A 20,272-nucleotide genomic window follows, 5' to 3' on the forward strand; every position below is an offset into this window, starting at 1 on the left:
TCATACAGGTCAGCTAAGCATTGTTTTATTCTAAGTATTGTTTTATTTTCAGTGAAATAAATACAGCTGGATATTTCAGGGAAACCCTGGTGGCATACTGGTTAAGTGCTATGGCTGCTAACCAAGAGGTCGGCAGTTCGAATCTGCCAGGCGCTCCTTGGAAACTCTATTGGACAGTTCTTCTCTGTCCTATAGGGTCACTATGAGTCGGAATCGACTCGACGGCAGTGGGTTTGGTTTGGTTTGGGTTTGGATGTTTCAGTTTGTTTGTAGATTCCACTCTGATCTTTCTCATACAAATCAGATGGAAAATTTGTCGAGTGATTTATCATATTTATTAGGTTCAAAAGTCATTCCAGTGAAGAAACTGCAAATCGAGTACTTCACTATTTAAGTGACGTTTGCAGAATTGATTTTTCTAAGTGTGGAGGCCAGTCCTCTGACAATGCTGCCGATATGTCAGGGTGTTATAAGGCATGCCACAGAAAATTGAATATGCCGTTTTTACACCATGTGTTGCTCATTCACTTAATCTTATAGGACTTAGTGCAGTAGATTGTTGTCTGGAAGCAGTTGATTTTTTTTTTTTTCTACTGTTCAGTTACTCTACACATTTTTTGCCACCTCTACTCACTGATAAGAAGTTCTTAAAACATGTTTAGGCAATGATTGAGTATGAAACCAAAAGACCCACTGCCATTGAGTCGATTCCGACTCATAGCAACCCTATAGGACAGGGTAGAACTGCCCCGTAGAGCTTCTGAGGAGCGCCTAGGTGGACTTGAACTGCCGACCTCTTGATTAGCAGCAGTAGCACTTAACCACTACGCCACCAGGGTTTCCTGAGTATGAAAATGTCTCTCTGATACATCTTGGGAAGTGCATGGTGTAGCAATAAGTGCAATCCTGGAATTGTATACTCAGATTCTAGATGCCTTAGAAAATATCGCTGAAGACACAAAAAAGGAGATACTAAAAGAGAAGCGAAAAACATCACTAACAAAATGCAAACACTACAGTATACATTTATGTTGGTTATGCGGAATAATATATTGCAGCATTTTCAACCGATGAGTCAAGATCTCCAAGATTCAGAAGTAAATTTAAAGACATGCACAGATCTCTACCAGTTATTAACAGTATATTTACGTAATTTAAGAGAAGATTTTGAACATTTTGATAACAGAAAACAAATACTGCCGAATACTGATTATCAAGCAGTTCACTGTTGCTGAAACATTAGAAAGAAACAATTAAATGATGAAGTGCTCCAGAAGTATTGTGTGCCAGAGATCAGTTTTGCATTACCACATACTACACCATCACTGCCACACTTGAGTCTTGCATGAAAAGAAGGGTGAAAGTGCATGAAGTTCTTTCAAATAGATTTTCCTTCTTAAACAATGTGCATATGCCCGATAAAGAACGCATGAAGGCATCGCAGAAATCAGTGCAGGCTTATCCCAATGACTTAAATACAAACCTTTATGGAGAAGTGTGACAATTTCATTCTTACATGAGAACTAAGTTTAGATTCAGGAAAGACAAATTTTATTCATGTGTGATTCCATAATAGTGGATAAAATACAATGCATATTTCCCAATGTTGAAATTGCTTTATGCATATTCCTAACATTAATGATCACAAACTGCACAACAGAAGGTTCATTTTCATCCCAACAGAGGCTCAAAAGCCCTCAGCATATAGTGATTCAAGAAAGACTCAATTCATTATCCTTATTATGTATGGAAGTAGATATTGTTTGGTGGCTTAATTGTGATGAAATCATTGAAGAGTTTGTAAGAGCAAAGAATAGAAAGCAATGTTTTTAATTATAACGTGTTAGAGATGAAAGATGTATCTAAAAATAGAATATACTAGTTTGTTGTTGGATTTCATTTTACTTGGAGCCACAATCTATGCCCATGGGAGCAGCAGTCAGGAAATCAAACCACGTGTTGCATTGGGCAAATCTGCTGCAAAAAATTTCTTTAAAGTGTTAAAAAGCCAAGATGTCAGTTTGACATCTGACTCAAGCCATGGTATTTTTAATTGCTTCATATGCATGTGAAAGCTGGACAATGAATAAGGAAGACTGAAGAAGAATTGACGCCTTTGAATTATGCAAAGAATATTGAACATCCCATGGACTGCCAAAAAAACAAATAAATTTATCTTAGAAGAAGTACAGCCAGAATGCTCCTTAGAAGCAAGGATGATGAAACTTCGGCTCTCGTACTTTGGACGTGTTATCAGGAAGGACCAGTCTCTGGAGAAGAACATTGTCATGGATTGAATTGTGTCCCCCCAAAATATGTGCCAAATTGTGTGGTTGTCCCTCATTTTGTGATTGTAATTTTATGTTAAAGAGGGTTAGGGTGGGATTGTAACACCCTTACTAAGGTCATATCCCTGATCCAATGTAAAGGGAATTTCCCTGGGGTATGGTCTGCACCATTTTTTATCTTACAAGAGAGAAAAGGAAAGGGAAGCAAGCAAGGAGTTGGGCACCTCATACCACCAAGAAAGCAGTGCTGGGACCAGGGTGTGTCCTTTGGAGCTGGGGTCCCTGCACAAAGAAGCTCCCAGTTTGGAGGAAGATTGATGAGAAGGCCGACAGAAAGAGAAAGCCTTCCCCTGGAGCTGACACCCTGAATTTGGACTTTTATCTTACTTTAATGTGAAAAAATAAACTTCCCTCTGTAAAAGCCATCCACTTGTGGTATTTCTGTTATAGCAGCACTAGATAGCTAAGACAGACATCACGCTTGGTAAGGCAGGGGATCATCAAAAAAGAGGAAGACCCTCGAGGAGATGGGTTGACACCGTGGCTGCAACAATGGACTCTAGCATAACAACAGTTGTGATGATGGAACAGGACCAGGCAGTGTTTCGTTCTGTTGTACACAGGGTCACTATGAGTCAGAACCAAGTTGACGGTACCTAACAACAACAACAACAATTTGTTATAATATTTCTTTTCTGAGCATTAAGTTTTCTTTTATGACATCTTTTCATTCATTCATTTATAATTATAGCATTTATTACAAAACAAGCATCAGAATTGAAGTATGAGCCATTTAAAGCAAAGTTGGTGAAAGTCAATTTTTTGTTGTGGGAGATCAACAGAATTTTACACTAATTGTTTTGAGACAACAAAATTCACGGACTCATTTTCTTTGTTATAGAATATGTGGGATATTCCTCTTTGTAGAAAATGTTGTATATACTAAAAATCTTAGTGCCTGGGATCCACTAAATTTTTATAATCCAGTTCATCTTATTCTGCTAAAATGGCATACCCCACTTTTGTGTTCATTTGCTAGTATTATAGTTACATTCAAAACGAAGTTACTTCATGGATAGCTAAGACACACACACACATATATACATGTGTATACATAACTCACATGTCCTGTTTGAACGCGTGAGTAGCAGAGGCGGTGGCACCACAGATTATCAGTGTTTAGGGTCCTCACATGCCTTACTCTGGCCCTGGGTGTTGCTATAATTATCTTCTAATGTGTCTCCCCACATCCAGAGTATGTTTTTTCTAACTCATTTGACTTGAACGACCTTCCTAGTACTCTACTTACAAAAAAAAAAAAAAGCCTCTTAATGACTACCTACTTACTATCTATAGAATGATCTCGAAATTGACTTATAATTCAACCCTCTCCACAATCTGGTCTCAATTTACCTCTCTTTCCTTATCTTCTACTCTTTCTTCTCATGAACTCCTCTTTTTCAGCCAGACTGTTTTGCCTCTTCTTCCATGGTTACTCATGATATTCCACTTTTTACCTGGCTTCCAAGTGCTTTCTCACTTGTCAGCTAGGCTCTAACCATAACTTAAAGCTCAGAAAGATTCACTTTTTTCAGGAAGCCTTCTCTGCTTGAGTCCGGAATCATCTCTTAGAGTTCTGAATCCCTGCAGAATTTTTTGGCACTTGACATTTAGGGCCTTGTTTTGTCAGTCAACTTTTAACACATATACTTTAATTCTCTAATAAATTCCTAACTTCTTGAGACCAAGGATGATACACACACACGCACATATTAATACATCTATGAATGTATTGAGGCCAAAACCATATACATTAACCCCAAAATTGGGGTATATGATCTGTGAAAATGTGTCTGTACTTACAGAGACACAGGACTGCTATTTGAATCTGAGGCACTTGTGACTCATGGAAAATCCACCTAAATTTCACGACCAGTTTCAAATGCATCACTGATGCATTTAAGTTGGTTTTTTAACAAATGTGTTTTGCAGGCCAGGAAAGGCGATGTTATTTGGCATAAATGAGTCGGAGGTTTAACCGTTTTTAATTTCATCTGATTTAATGGGAAAACAAGTAAATCAACACATGAAAATAAAATATAGTAAATCTCAGACTCTTCTTAGCTGATTTATTTTGACAAATGTTTAAATTATTTAGTTACCCTGAATTTATTTATTTGATTTTAATTATTTATAACAACACACTGGAGTGCATTAGTAAACGTCTCGAAGAGTGTTTCTTAAAAGTAGGCAGCATTTCAGTAATAATATCACTCTGACTCTGCCATTTAATTTTTGCTGACAAGTGGGTTGAGCCTGTGAGGATAATTGTAAGAAACATTTGGCGACAGTGCTTATTCCAACCGATACAGGATGGTGTTATATTTGCCTTTTTAATTCTTTGTGCACCTATAGTTTTTCAATACGTTTCAAAACTGTCAGCAGTTCAGTAAGACTTTTAGTTCATTCTTGAGCTTAAAATATCATCTTTATATGCACTCGATACTAAAGGCCCAAATTTCCCAAGTGCTTACCTACCTATTTTTTAATGGCAATACTTTTAAAGGATGTTCCATTACATCCTAAATGCCCAAACCTCTTCTCTTTTTTCCTTCTGCTTGGAAAATTTTCAAAAGCACTCCAGTATTTAAACAATAATGTTCTAATCTACAATGTAGATTTTACATAGAACAACTCCAGGTAATGAGACTGTCTTCCTTATGCACTTCGCATTATTCCTCTAGTTTTTTTTCCCTTTGACATTGTCCACAGGGGCTCATTATTATTCCCCAGTGAGAATGAGATTAGTGTAAAGAGGACTACACTGTCAGTCCCAGAATTTGTTGGCTTTCAAAGCAAAACCAAAAAGACTTGGTGCCTTAATTAGCTTACTACGTGCACTAACTCTCACGGTGCACAACACCCGCAGGAGTATCCATTCCAAAACACGCGTTGTTAATAAACACCGTGATTAAGATATAATCCGAGAGCTACTAAGTAACTTGGAAAGTTAGAACCTTCAGCTCTAGTCAAGGGAGAGAGATACGGTATTTCAAACACATAAATACTTCAGCTACTAGAGAGATGGAGCCTACTGTGAGATGGGGGCTTCCTAACTTAGATAATGTCTCGTCTCTTTTGTGTTTGATTTGTGTGAACATGGTAGATTAACATTTGATCTCCATCCAATTTCCTTCCAGTATCTTCTAGGTTTGCGAGGGCTGGAAAGCTAAAAACTAGATTTCCCAGACTCTTTTGAAGCTATGTGTTTAAAAAAAAAAAACAAACTTTAGTATGGACATTTTTGAACAAACATTTACAAAAGTAGAAAAAATAGTATAATGGATCCCCATCTATCCACTGTACAGCTCCAACAGTTATCAACATTTTGCCAATCTCGTTTCATCTATTCTCTTCCACATTTATGTGTGTATTCTTTAAAACAAATCTAAGACCTTGTATCATTGTACCTGTAAATATTTCAGGAAGCATTACTGATGAGTACATTAAGAAAGATTATGGATGACAGCTAGGATTCTTGCAAGATGTCAGTGCTCAAGATTTGAAAGGCAGAAATGAGGCCGAGGCCATCTGTTACTGTATCTGCTGTTTTTGGCTGTTAGGCATGAGTAGTGGAAACTTTGGGCTTTTCTGCAATGGTGAGCCTTTGTTCAGTTGCTCGCTACTGGAAAATAAGGGTTTACTACATTTACTAGAAGTATTGATCCTAATGATCAAGAAGAAATAGGGCTATTGATACGTAAGGAGACAGGAGGAGTTTTTCTGGAATCTAGGGGATCCTCTGGGTTGCCTCTTAAGATGTGACAACCAAACAAATCCCAAGCAAAAAATCCACATCTAGATATATGATAATGAAATACAGAACCCCAAAGAGAAGGTAGTAAAAAAAAGTCACAAAAAAGAGTCAGATCACTAACGAAGTAAGGATAGTTAGATGGTTGGCTGAATTTTCAATGCAATAGTGAAGACAGGAAAATATCTTTAAAGTGGTGGGAGAAATTGTTATTTCAGTCTAAAATTCTGTACCCATCAAAACGATTTTAAACAAAGAAAGATGGTAAAATAAAGATATTTTCAGACAAAGAAAAATGAAGAGACTTTACCACCAAAAGAGCCCATCTTAAGAAGCCCTAAATATGTAACTCAAGTAGAAGGAAAATAAATTCCTGATGAAAGATTTGGGATGCATGAAATGATGAGCAGATCCATTAGTAAATACGTGATCGTATCCGGCGCTGGCTGCGTAATTTGCAGTCCCTGAGAAGGCAGTGCGCCTTGTTCAAACAGGAGCTCTAACATGAATATCAAGGTACTCTTGGGGGTGCTCCCAACAGAAGGGCAAGGAGTTCTTTGGGGGTAAAACGGACTCTAAATAAGTAATCAAATGAATTTCAAATCAATAAATTTTAAATAATTTCTGTGCTATAAATGTTACTATGGATGTATTCCCTAATGGATAGAGTTTCTGTTTGGGGTGATGAAGAAGTTTTGGAAGTATATAGTGGTGAAAATTGTACAACATTATGAGTGTAATTGATGTCACTGAATTGTATACTTAAAAAAAGATTACAACGGCAATTTTGTGTTACATATATTTTATCACAATAAAAAAAAGAACCAATGATTTTGACAGAAAGAGGCTAAGAGATGACAGGTTAATTTAGGTCAGGGAAGGTGGTGTGCCTTGAATTTTGTTTCACGAAAATACGTGTTGGAATCCTAACCCCCATATCTGTGGATATAATCCCATTTTTAGGTGTGTCCTAAACCTAATCACCTCTGAGTTATAAAAAGAGCAGAACAGACACATAAGGAAGCAAAAAGGGGCAGGCGGGTGGGGGAGGTAGAAACACATGCCAAGTGAAGATCATCAAGGAACCTAGGCTCGCTGGGGCTACAGAAGCTGAAGGAGACAAGGACTTTCCCCCAGAGCTAACGTAGAGAAAGCCCTCCTCTGTGCCTGGTGACCTGAATTGGGACTTCTAGCCTCCTAAACTATAAGAAAATTAACTCTGTTCTTTACTGTTACAGCAGCACTAGGAAACTGAGAATTCTTCTCTGAAGAGGTAACACTGAACCTAACAGTATGCTAGGCTGGAGGCAGATGATTCTGGCAGAGGAAATGAGACAGGGTGGGTGTTTGAGAAATAGAAAGAAAAGTACAGTATGCAAGTTGAAGAAATAGAGGTATTGTGAGCCAGAGTCTGTTGCTGTTGGTTGCCCTTGAGTCAGTTCTGACACGTGACAACCCCATGTGTACAGAGTGGAACTGTGCTCCATATGGTTTTCAAGGCTGTGATCTTTCAAAAGCAGATTGCCAGTCCTGTCTTCTGAGGCAGCTCTGGGTAGGTCTGAATCACCAACCTTTTGGCTAGTAGTTACGTGCTTAACCATTTGTACCACCCTTAATTCTCAGCAGCCTAAATTTTATCCTAAATATGGCAGGTAGCCATTGAAGGCTTGTAGGCAGGGGAGTGACTTTATTTCATAGACATTTTAGATAGTGGATTATAGAGAGGAAGGTGGAATCAGTAAGAAGAAATAGGAGTCTATTGCAGTGGTCTAAGCTAGAGGTTATAGCGGCTTGGCCTAGAGTGGTGGAAATAGGGAAAGTGAGGGGACTTAAGATACATTTTAGAAATGAAAGTCCAAGAATGGCTATTGGATTGAATGGGGTGGATGAGAGAAAAGGAGGACTCAAGTATGATTCCTAGATTCTTAGTTTGAGAAACAGGTAGATGGAGGTGTTACATACTGGAATAGGAGTGGCTGGGGAAAGAACAGGAAATTGGGCAGCTAAAAGAGTTGTGTTTGGGCCATGTTAAGTTTCAGATGCCTATGAGATCTCCTTGTGGAAATGTTAAGTAAGCAATTAGACAAATGAACCTGGAGCTCGTGGAGAAGTCCTACTGGAGATAAAAACGTGGGAGACATCAGCCTATGGAGAGTATATAAAACTGTGGGACTAGAAGATAAAGGGCAACTATGGCTAATAACGGAGCCCTGGTGGCACAATGGTTAAGTGCGTGGCTGCTAACTGAAAGGTTGATGGTTCAAACCCATCTGGAGATCTGCTGCCGTAAAGATTACTGCCTAATAAACTATAAGGGGCACTTCTGCTGTGAAGTAGACCTTCACTATTAGTCAGAATCAACTCAACAGCACAGAACAACATGATTAATTACAAACTTTAAAACTTCTTCAGGTGTTCTTTTTGCCCCCACCTCTTTTTTTTTTTTTTAATTATTTGTTGTTCAACCCCATGTCTGATTCCATTTTGTTACCTCTTGAGGACTTATTTCAGAGGTTTGATAGCCTCAGGAAAGGGGATTCAGGCAATGACATCTGGAAAAGAGGTAAAAGGAAGAGAAATCTTTGGGAACTGTGGGCAGAAAAGAAGGGTGAAGAAAAGGAGCTGGTTGGGATTAAGGAGTAATCCAGGAAATGGCTCATTTCTGGGAATCTTTTCTTCTAAAATAGATAATGAGGCCCTTTAAGGTTGTGTGCATGTTTTTTCTTCCTGACTGAATTGCAAACAATTCAAGGGCAAGAACCAAATCTTATTTATTCTTACACTGTCTCCACCACCAAGCATGGTACCCTGAACATCATAAAAAATATAGGTGTCCTAAAAATGTTTGTGAAGGGAAAGAAGGAAAGATACAAAGAAGAATGTAAGTATCTTTCAGGTCCTGAACACCACTCATTACATCTAGAGCTATGGTCTGCACATAATTTGCATTCAACAAATAGTTGCTTGATTGATTTGCAATATATCCTATAAAAAGATAATGGTAATAATGTGAATTCTGCAAGTAAAGTTGCCATCTACGCACACAGTATTATTGATTCATTCTGCCTAATGATTTAAATAATTCTGACATTTTCATTTGTTTGGTACCTTGTATACTTTTTGGAATTCAAATTGAAGACAGGTTGACACTGACTAGGATTCTTAGAACATCTCTGATAGAGAAAACAGAGAGGTTTGGCTGAAACAAGACAGCTATTCCTCTGTGAGCCTCAAGTGCTGCGGCAATAAGTGTATTAATAGTATGCTACTAATAGGATCTTTTTCAATAAGGCCTTTAAGATGAACATTAAATACAGATTCCTTTTGGAAAGTTCCCATTGACTGTCTATAAAAATGTCTTTAGTTTAATTACCTAAAACAATGGTTCTTGATTAAAGGAGTCTTAAATAATTATGCCTGCAACTTGCTTTAAATTTTTCTTCTTTTTGACCCTTTTAAATTAAAAAAACAAGTTGCAATTCATTACTAATAGAGTATTTTTAGTATTCCAATATACCTCACAAAGTAACATAAAATCACAGAGACTTAGAACTACAGTCATATTTCTTGATCAATGACAATCTTAATATTGATCTGCCTGTAATTGCTTTTACTGTTCAATATATTTGTGTTTGATTAGATTAAAAGTGTATGTATGTACATATATATATTTATATTTATTTTACAACCGATGAGAAAAGGATACTGGGGTGAGGTGCATGCATGCTTATCACTTAAATCAGAGAGGCAGCCTGGGGGCCCTGACATCAGCCTTAGTCATTTAAATAAAAAAAAAAAATCAAACCTGCTCTCATCCAGTTGAGTAGCCCTATAGGGTAAAGTAGAACTGACCCATAGTGTTTTCAAGGAGGGGCTGGTGGATCCAAATTGCTGACCTTTTGATTAGCAGCCTGAGCTCTTAACCACTGTGACACCAGGGCTCGATCACTTACTAGTCTGAAAATCTCGGGCAAATTACTTAACCTTTCTAAGCCTTAGTTTACTCCCCTGAAAAATACCCTTAATAATGCCTGACGTAACATGGACAGCATCTGTGGCAGACTGTACTTTCCGAGATGGCTGCAATGATGTCTCCCACCCCATGTACTCTCTCACCTGAGGCTTCGATGTGTCTCCCGTCCAGGGGTCAAGTCTATCTGTCATATCTGAGTGGACTTGTGACTACGGCGGAAATGATGCTCTGTGACTTCTGAGGGAGGTCATAAAAGGAGATACTGAGAAAGGAAGGAAGGAAGGAAGAAAGCAAGGAAGGAAGGAAGGAAGGAAGGAAGGAAGGAAGGAAGGAAGGAAGGAAGGAAGGAAGGAAAGAAGGAAGGAAAGAAAGAAAGAAGCAGTTCCTAAAAGAAAGAATGAAGCAGTCCCTGACATTCAGAGGCTAGCCTGGCACTCACGGCCAGGCTATGTTACTCTCTTATTGGACATAAACAGCCTCAGAATAGATTACTTTGAGACCGTGATAAAATGAGACAAAACAAGGTCAAGTCATAATTTTACCCGAGCACAAAAACAAGGTCAGTGTGCCACCCACAAATTACCAACTAGTTCCCTCTCTTGGCAGAAATAAACGACAGCTACTCTTTTTTTAAGCAATTACAGTTTTATCCTCATTGTAGTCTGACTTCTGTATAGATCAGATTTATCAAGACACTCAATCATACAACTGCATCCAATCCGACGGCAATCATTCTAGAGCTAATCTTTGCTTACTTAGATCTTTCCCCAAATCAGTCAACCAAAGCCCAAATCCTGTTATAAGTCCTTTTTAACAGCCTTGTACTAAGGTATCCATGGTTCCGCTATGGTGTGTGTTCACCCTTGTTGCAAGGAGTAATAAATCCAACTTGTTCAACTATAGGGGTATTCATGGTGCTCTTTGGCTGGAGGGCATTGACAATATGCTTCTGCCTTTTTTTCTTGAATCAGTTGTTGAGAGGAAGCCAATTGCCCTTAAGTTACCAGGCTGTTGAGAAAGCCACAAAAAAGCCTGCAAAGAAAGACCAAATGGAGGGCCCCTGAAACTAAGTAGAGAGGTAGATGCTGGTCAGCCCCTAGATGCTTCCTCCCCACACCCTCTCTATCCTTCTGCTTTCTAGCTTCAGCTACCTTCTGACTGCAACCACATGAGGGACCTTGAGCCAGAACCACCTGGCCTAAACCTTCCTAAATTCCTGACCCACAGAAACCACAAGAGATAATAAAATGATTGCTGTTGTTTTAAGCCATTAAATTTGGGGCAATCTGATGCATGCAATAGATAGCTGGTGTAACAGGATTGAAAAATATATGTGAAGTGTTTGACACACAGTAGGTGCTCAGTAAGTAGTAGCTACTATTTTTTGTATTTGTAAGAAACAAGATTATTTGCAAACCCCCACAAGTAAGTAACTTTTTCAGTACATTTCTTTGACAAAAACTTGTGGATTGGTGCCCACAGAGCCACTCAATGTATTTTAACCCTGATCAATACTCCTTATTAAGGGGATGAGCTCATTTTGGAGCAATGCTCGAGGAGTATTTACTACTATTATTTTTCAAAGAGTTTTTTGTGTTTAGAAAATACATATAACTTTGCCTGTAGTTTTAGAGTCCATATCAGTGGTTGAACATATTTCCTGGCCCCACTTCCCCTGGAGGTGATTTGTGAGACCTCATTGAGTCTAATATTTTTTAAATTAAGATTAATGTGACCTATTGAAAAAATGTCTTAATTGAATATTTTTCAAATTGCAGAAGTAGTACTTGCCTCTAGTAAGAATCAAAATGAAGATGTATAAGGCAATCTCTCTTCCCTTAATACCCTTCCCCCACCACTCCCATTACTTTACCAATATCAACAGCCTGATGTGTACTCTTGCACACCCTTCTTCTTGCTCATATAAACACATGTACATATGTATACATATTTAGTTACTTAGTGGGTGGTTTTTATTGAAATGGTATCATTTTATGCAATTACTCTGTAACTTGCTCTTTTCACTTGACAGTACATAAAGATCTTTACAAATTAGTGTATATACATCTGCGTTTGTTTCCTACCGCTGTTGTAACAAATTACCACAAATGTAGTGGTTTAAAAAAACCAAACCTGTTCCTGTTGAGTTGATTCCAACTCATAGCGACCCTATAGGACAGAGTAGAACTGCGTGACAGGGTTTCCAAGGAGCAGCTGGTGGATTCAAACTGCTGACTTTTTGGTTAGCAGCTGTAGCTCTTAACCACTGCACCATCAGGGCTCAAAACAACACAAATTTATTCTCTTACAGTTCTGGAGTTTAGAAATCCAAAATCAGTTTCACCAGGTTAAAGTCAAGGTGTTGGCAGGGCTGGTTCCTTCTGGAGGCTCTGAGCTTCTAGTGGCCACCCCTGTTCCTTGGCTTGTGGCCCCTTCCACCATCTCCAAAGCGTATCACTCTAGTTTCTGCTTCCATGGTCATATCACCAACATCTTTTATGTTGTAAATCTCCCTCTGCCTCCCTCTTACAAGGATACTTATGTTACATTTAGGACTCACCTGGATAATCCAAGATAATCTGCTCATCTCAAAATCCATATTAATCACTTCTGCAAAGTCCCTTTTGCCATATAAGGTAACATCCACAAGTTCCAGGGGTTAGGGCCTGGATGCTTTTTGGGGGCCATTCATTATGCAGTATACTTCAACATCTAAATCCAATTTTTAAAAATCTAATTTATTTATGCAAACGCACATAATTTTATAAAGAGCACTGGTGGTACAACGGCTAAGTGCTCAGTTGCTAACCAAAAGGGTGGCAGTTTGAACTCACCCAGCAACTCCACAGGAGAAAGACCTGGCAATCTGCGTACATAAAGATTATAGCCAAGAAAAACATACTGGGGAGTTCTCTGTTCTATGGGGTCATTATGAGTTGGAATTGACTTGACGGCATCCAACAACAACAACAACATATTCATGCTGGAGTTTTGTCTGTGTGTGTGTGTGTTTAAGTGGTTTTTCTTTTTGCTGGCTGCATCCCCACTTCCTTGTAAGGTTTCTTGTGTTAACATGTATCCTGTACTTTTTTCCATGCTCTCACAACCACATACATATTGTCAAATAAAAAAACAAATCTGGACTTAAGGAGAGACTATAATCAAAAGGATTATTGCATGGGGAAGAAAGGGACTCTTGCACTGGGGGACAGGGAACTATTGCAGTAGGGAGTATGCTCTGATCATAAGATATGCAAGTATGTCAGGGTTAAGACAAAATGAGTTTTTCTTTTATAAAAACAAAACAATACCCGTTGCTGGGAGTCAGAGTCATAGCAACACTATAGGACAGAGTAAAATGGCCCCACAGGATTTCCAAGGAGCAGCGGATGGATTCAAACTTCCAACCTTTTGGTTAGCAGCTGAGCTCTTAACCATGGCGCCACCAGACATCCTTTTCTTTTATGTTCTTGTTGTTGTTAGGTGCCGTTGAGTTGGTTCTGACTCGTAGCCACCCTATGTACAACCAAATAAATGCTGCCAGGTCCTGCACCATTCTCACAATCATTGTTATGCTTGAGCCCATTGTTGCAGCCACTGTCTCAATCCATATGGTTGAGGGTCTTCCTCTTTTTTGATGACCCTCTACTTTACCAAGCACGATGTCCTTCTCCAGAAACTGGTCCCTCCTGACAACTTGTCCAAAGTATGTGAAACACATGTCACCATCCTTGCTTCTGAGAATTCTGTCTGTACTTCGTCCAAGATAGATTTGTTCATTCTTTTGGCAGTCCGTGGTATATTCAATATACTTTGCCAACAACATAATTCAGAGGCACCAGTTCTTCTTCGGTCTTCCTTATTCATTGCCCAGCTTCCATATGCATATGAGGTGATTGAAAATACCGTGGCTTGGGTCAGGCACACCTTAATCCTCAAAGTGACATCTTTGCTTTTGAACACTTTAAAGAGATCTTTTACAGTAGATTTGCCCAATGCAATACATCATTTGATTTCCTGACCACTGTTCCCATGGGCATTGATTGTCAATCCAAGTAAAATGAAATTCTCAACAACTTCAGCATTTTCTCCATTTATCATGGTGTTGCTTATTGGTCCAGTTGTGAGGATTTTTGTTTTCATTATGTTGAGGTATAATCCTCCTGAAGGCTGTGGTCCTTGATGTTCATCAATAAGTGCTTCAAATCCTCTTCACTTTCAGCAGGAAAGGTTGTGTTATCTGCATATTGCAGTTAACGAGTCTTCCTCCAATCTTGATGCCCCATCCTTCTTCATATAGTCCAGTTTCTCGGATTATTTGCTCAGCATACAAATTGAGTAAGTATGGTGCAAGTATACAGCCCTGACACCTTTCCTGACAGTATCCCCTTGTTCTGTTTGAACAACTGCCTCTTGGTCTATATACAAATTCATTATGAGCACAATTAAGTGTTCTGGAATTTCCATTCTTCACAATGTTATCTGTAATCTGTCATGATCCACACAGTTGAATGCTTTTGCATAGTCAATAAAACAGAGCTAAAGATCTTTATGGTATTCTCTGGTTTCAGTCAAGATCCATCTAACATCAACAATGATATCCAGCTTGAACTTCTGGCAGTTTCCTGTCAATGCATTGCTGCAACCAATTTTGAATGATCTTCAGCAAGATTTTACTTGCATGCCATATTAATGATATTGTTACATAATTTGCATGTAATTTTGGATCACCTTTCTTTGAAATGGGTACAAATATGGATCTCTTCCAGTCAGTTGGTCAGGACTCTGTCTTCCAAATTTCTTGACACAGATGAGTGAGCACCTGTAGCGCTGCATCCACTTGTTGAAGAACCTCAATTGGTATTCCATCAAATCCTGGAGCCTTGTTTTTAGTCATTCCCTTCAGTGCAGCTTGGACTTCTTCAGTACCATCTGTTCTTGATCATATGCTACCCTGAAATGGTTGAATGTTGACCAGTTCTTTTTGGAACACTGACTCTGTGTATTCCTTCCATCTGGTATTCCTTCCGTTTTCTTTAGATGCTTCCTGTGTTACTCAATTTTTTTGTCCATGAAATTCTTTAATATTGCAACTAGAGGTATGAATTTTTCCTTCAGTTCTTTCAGTTTGAGAAATGCTCAGCGTGTTCTTCCCTATTGGTTTGCTAACGCCAGGTCTTTGCACATTTCATTATAATACTTTGTTTTCTCAAGCCGCCCTTTGAAGTCTTCAGTTCAGCTCTTTTACTTCATCATTTCTTCCTTTTACCTTAGCTAGTCTATGTTCAAGAGCAAGTTTCAGAGTCTCTTCTGACATTCATTTTGGTGTTTTCTTTCTTTCTTGTCTTTTTAATGAACTTTTGCTTTCTTCATGTATGATGTCCTTGATGTCATCCCACAACTCCTCTAGTCTTTGGTCATTAGTGTTCAATGTGTCAAACCTGTTCTTGAGATGGTCTCTAAATTCAGGTGGGATAAACTCATGGTCAAATTTTGGCTCTTGTGGACTTGTTCTAATTTTCTTCAGCTTCAACTTGAACATGCATAGAGCAATTGATGGTCTGTTCCGCAGATAGCCCCTGGTCTTGTTCTGATTGGGGATATTGAGCTTTTCCATTGTCTCTGTCCACAGATGCAGTTGATTTCATTCTTGTGTAGTCTATCTGGTGAGGTCCATGTGCATAGTTGCCGTTCATGTTGTTAAGAAAAGGTATTTGCAATAAAGGAGCTGTTGGTCTTGCAAAGTTCTATCCTGTAATCTCCAGCATCATTTCTATCACGAAGGCCGTATTTTCCAACTACTGATCCTTCTTCTTTGTTTCCAACCTTTGCATTGCAATCACCAGTAATTATCAATGCATCTTGATTGCATATGTGATCAGTTTCAGACTGGTAAAAATCTTTAGACTGGTAAAAATCTTCCATTTCCTCATCTTTAGCCTTAGTGGTTGGTGCATAAATTTGAATAATAGTCATTTTAACTGGTCTTCCTATTTTTTTTTTCCTTGTAGGCTTATGGATATTATCCTATCACTGACGGCATCACACTCCAGGATATTGAAATGTTCTTTTTGATGATGAATGTAATGCCATTCCTTTTCAATTTGTCATTTCTGGCATAGTAAACCATACGATTGTCTGATTCAAAATGGCTAATACCAGTCCATTTTAGCTCACTAGTGCCTAGAATATTGATCTTTATGTGGTCCATTTCATTTTTGATGACTTCCGGTTTCCCTAGATTCATACTTTGTACATTCCATGTTCCGATTTTTAATGGATATTTGCAGCTGTTTCTTCTCATTATACTTTATGCCACATTAGCAAATGAGGGTCCTGAAAGGTTTACTCCACCCATGTCATTTAGGTCACTTCTACTTTGAGGAGGCAGCCCTTTCCCAGTTGTATCTTAAGTGTCTTCCAACCTGTGGAGCACTATACCAGACAATGTTCTGCTGCTATTCATAAAGTTTTCACTGACTAAATTTTTCAGAAATAGACTGCAGGTCCTTCTCCCTTTTTTTTTTTTTTTTTTAATAGGGAGGAGTAAACAAGACTAGAAAGAACTGGGTGTGGGGAAATAGGATGAGAGTGTGCTTCGATCAGACAATAGATCAGAAAATGCTTTACCTTGAAGTCAGCGTATTTGGAGGGGCAGGTAAGAAAGGTGGATGAAGGTTTCAGGGCTTGGAGGAAGAAGAGAAACTTAGCCAAAGTTTGGTTGGCAAGCATTTTTTTCCCATTGATCGGTGGAGACAAGCATTTCAGCAAATTATTTAAGAGGTAAGGAATGGCCTTATCATAGGTAAAATGGTGGGCATCCTGTGCTAAGACTCCTACCCTATCAGACTCAAGTAAGTCTATATGGGGAAGGATGTTTCTTTGCAGTAAGCAGATTCTGGAACACAAAAGTGTGGAGGAATTTATTAGCCATCACTGTTTTCTATGGGGCACAGGGCTCAGGTAAAAATCAACATTGTCAATATGCAGGGTTTAAAGGCTATTTCTTTTTTTAAAAAATGGAATCATATTAAATGTGCTTCTCTGCATCTTATTTTTTCACTTAACAATACCCAAAACCAAACCAAACCCACTGCTATCAAGTTGATTCCAGCTCATAGCAACTCTGTAGGACAAAATAGAACTGCCCTATAGGGTTTCCAAGGCTGTGAATCTTTATGGAAGCAGATGGCCACATCTTTCTCCCATGAAGCAGCTGATAGGTTTGAATTGCTGACCTTTTGGTTAGCAGCTGAGTGTACCACTGTACCACTAGGGCTCCTTTACTCTGTAATACTTGGAGAAGATCCCTCCAAGTCGTGTTATAGCGGCCTTACATTCCGTTTTAATGGCTTCATAATGTTTCATAATGTAGTTGTGCCATAATATTCCATCAGTCCTCTGTGGATGACCATGAACTTAGTTTTCAGGCCCTGTCTTAGTTATCTAGAGCTGCTGTAACAGAAATACCACAAATGGGTGGCTTTAACAACCAAATTTACTCGCTCACAGTCTAAGAGGCTAGAAATCTGAATTCAGGGTGCCAGCTCAGGGAAAGGCTTTCTCTCTCTGTAGGTTCATGGGGGAAGGTCTTTGTCATCGATCTTCCCCTGGTCTAGGAGCTTCTCAGCACAGGGATCCTGGGTCCAAAGGATGCGTTCTGCTCCTGCTGCTTCTTTCTTGGTGGTATGAAATCTCTATTTCTCTGCTTGCTTCCCTCTTCTTTTGTCTCTTGTAAGACAAAAGGTGATGCAGGCTATACTCCTTATCAGATCAGGTCTATGACCTGAGTAAGAGTGTTGCATCCCATCGTAATCCTCTTTAACATAACCTAGTCTTGCCTCATTAGCCACAGGCAGAGATCAGGATTTACAACACATAATTTTTTTTTTTTATTTTAGGAAATATACATCAGATCACAAAATGGAGGACAACCATACAATACTGAGAATCAAAAGCTGACACATAATTTGGGGGGACACAATTCAATCCATGACAGGCCTCTTCTCCACATTTAACTGATAAAAAATAATTAAAACCCAACTAAATTAAATTATATAGCATTTATTCCAGCTGTTACTCTATTTGCACATACAGGACGACCATTTTGTTTCTTAAAAAACAAATGGCTCAATGCAGGCTTGTTACAATGAGTCTTTTAAGGCAAAGAAGGGGAAAACATTGGCTAGTCTCAGCATGATTGACTGAATGGAAGCCAAATCAAGCCTCCTTTCTGACATCAGGTGCCCTGGTGGTGCAGTGGTTAAGAGCTCACTGCTAATCAAAACGTCAGCAGTTTGAACCCACCAGTAGCTCTTTGGAAACCCTATGGGTCAGTTCTACTGGGCCCTATAAAGTTGTCATGAGTCAGAATGGACAGTACTGCGATGGGTTTGGGTTTTTTTTTTTTTTCTAAGAGCAGCTGATACCGTGTTAATATGTGGTTTCAGGGAGGCCCCCATTCATTTGAAATTGCCTTAAGTTAAATTCTTTGCACAAGATAAACTTTAAAAGCTTCATGGTTATCACAGTTGCCTTACACCAGAGGGAGTTTGGGATTTTATGATTACCTGTCTCCACATTATTGCTTTTTATCTGATCTTGAATGCATTTCACCTTGGTCTCTGATCTTTGTGAACGTTCCGTATTATACACTCAGTAATCTGTCAATTCCTGTTTCTCAGCTTCTGTCTTAACATTACTTAAACTTAAAAAAAAAATCCTTTCATTTAAACTTTGGGGTTTCTGTAGTTATTAAACTTGGGGCTGCCGAAGCTGCATTTAATTTTTCAACACTTCTTTTCTTAGAATTCTCTCATATAACTGAATTTATATTTGTTTATTTTGCTCTCTCCAGCTCCAGGGAAGGAGTTGGCCAGGAAAGTAAAAAGGTCCCAACACTTTTTCTTTTGTTTTCCTATTTCCTCCTTTCTGGAAGCCCAGGGTTAACCAGAGGCACAGACTTCCGAAGTCAGTGTGAATCAGGAACTTTCCGACCCCAATTCTTAGGCCCTCCTCGGTCCGCGGTCCGCGGAAGCATCAGAAGGCGCGGCCCAAGCTCAGCCCGTCCCGACTGAACGTCAGCGGGATTGGCACTGTCCTCTTATGCTGGCACCGCCGAGACAACTCTGAGTACTGAAAGGCAAACCGAATACATCCAAGAGGAAGGACACGCACCTCCCTCCAGCTAGAAGAGATGTTTTCAGTATCCTTTTTTTTTTAGGATCTTAGCCATGTTTTGCGAGGGGGAAAAAACAAAACAAAACACAAACATAAAGCGTCTTCAGCTTTTTTTAGATGGGTTCTGTCTTTCATAAATCAGAGCGAGGAAGGCTGGGCGATAAGGGGAGGTGTCAGCTAGTCTCTTCCAGTTAACAAAGTTCAGACAGCTCCTAATTTACTGCTTCTTTGGTTAGGACATCCTGATAACTTCCTATCACCTCATTTGCTGATTTTAAATAAGAAACCATAAAAACCTGAAATGCATATTGGGTGCCACCCAACTCTGAGGCTCGACTGCCAAGGGAGGAAAAAAGTGCCCTTTCTCCTCCTGGCACCCCGGAGGTGCCAGATTGTAATCTGCAAATGTATTGTCTGGCCCCTCGGGCTCGACTGTTAATGATTTGCGGCAGGAGGAGCCCGAGCAGGGCAACGCGTGGGACGTGAGCGAGCGAGCGAGCGAGGGAGCGCGAGCGCAGGGGCCGGGGCTGAGCCCCTGCCGGCCGTACAGGCGCCGCCTCCCGTCTTCCGGGCCCCGGCACTTCGGGGGTGTTCCCCGACCTGGAGCCGAGCAGGGGCCCCATGGAGGCCACCTCGCCGGAGGGGCCCGGCGCCCCGCAGCTCCACGCACAGGGAGCGGCGGGCGCGTTCGCCAGCCTCCTGCGCAGAATAAAAGGCAAACTCTTCACCTGGTGAGTGGAAGGAGCGCGCGGCGGCCCAGCGGGGCGGCGGGAACCAGCCGGCGGAGTCCGGCGCCCCCGGTCGGCAAAGCGGCTGTCTGCGCACGTGGCTGCGGAGCGCGCGCCACCTGAGCGGCCGGCGGCGGCAGGGGGAGGCAAAGGTGGCTGCGGGACGGGCTTCGTTACAGGGTCAGGCGGCTAAACCGGGGTCTCGCGCTGCACCTGGCTTCGTGATGCCGGAGTGCCGGGGGCCTGGCGGTCCTGCTCCTCCCTCCCTCGCTCTTAGAAATCGTGGGAA

At 40.1% G+C, this 20,272-nt stretch overlaps 2 protein-coding genes across 4 annotated transcripts in view; both read left to right on the forward strand.

The window, feature by feature from the left end:
- Positions 1-20,272, forward strand: part of LOC126078699 (solute carrier family 35 member F2) — a 405,637-nt gene that overhangs the window by 267,277 nt on the left and 118,088 nt on the right. The gene's annotated exons all lie outside the window — the stretch shown is intronic.
- Positions 19,877-20,272, forward strand: part of LOC126078701 (solute carrier family 35 member F2-like) — an 81,277-nt gene continuing 80,881 nt past the window's right edge. The window contains exon 1 of the mRNA XM_049889374.1: positions 19,877-19,986. Coding sequence (XP_049745331.1) covers positions 19,877-19,986 — 110 coding nt within the window. The remainder of the gene's footprint in view (positions 19,987-20,272) is intronic.

The sequence above is a fragment of the Elephas maximus genome, chromosome 7, assembly GCF_024166365.1.
Source record: "Elephas maximus indicus isolate mEleMax1 chromosome 7, mEleMax1 primary haplotype, whole genome shotgun sequence".
Taxonomy (NCBI): Eukaryota; Metazoa; Chordata; class Mammalia; order Proboscidea; family Elephantidae; genus Elephas; species Elephas maximus.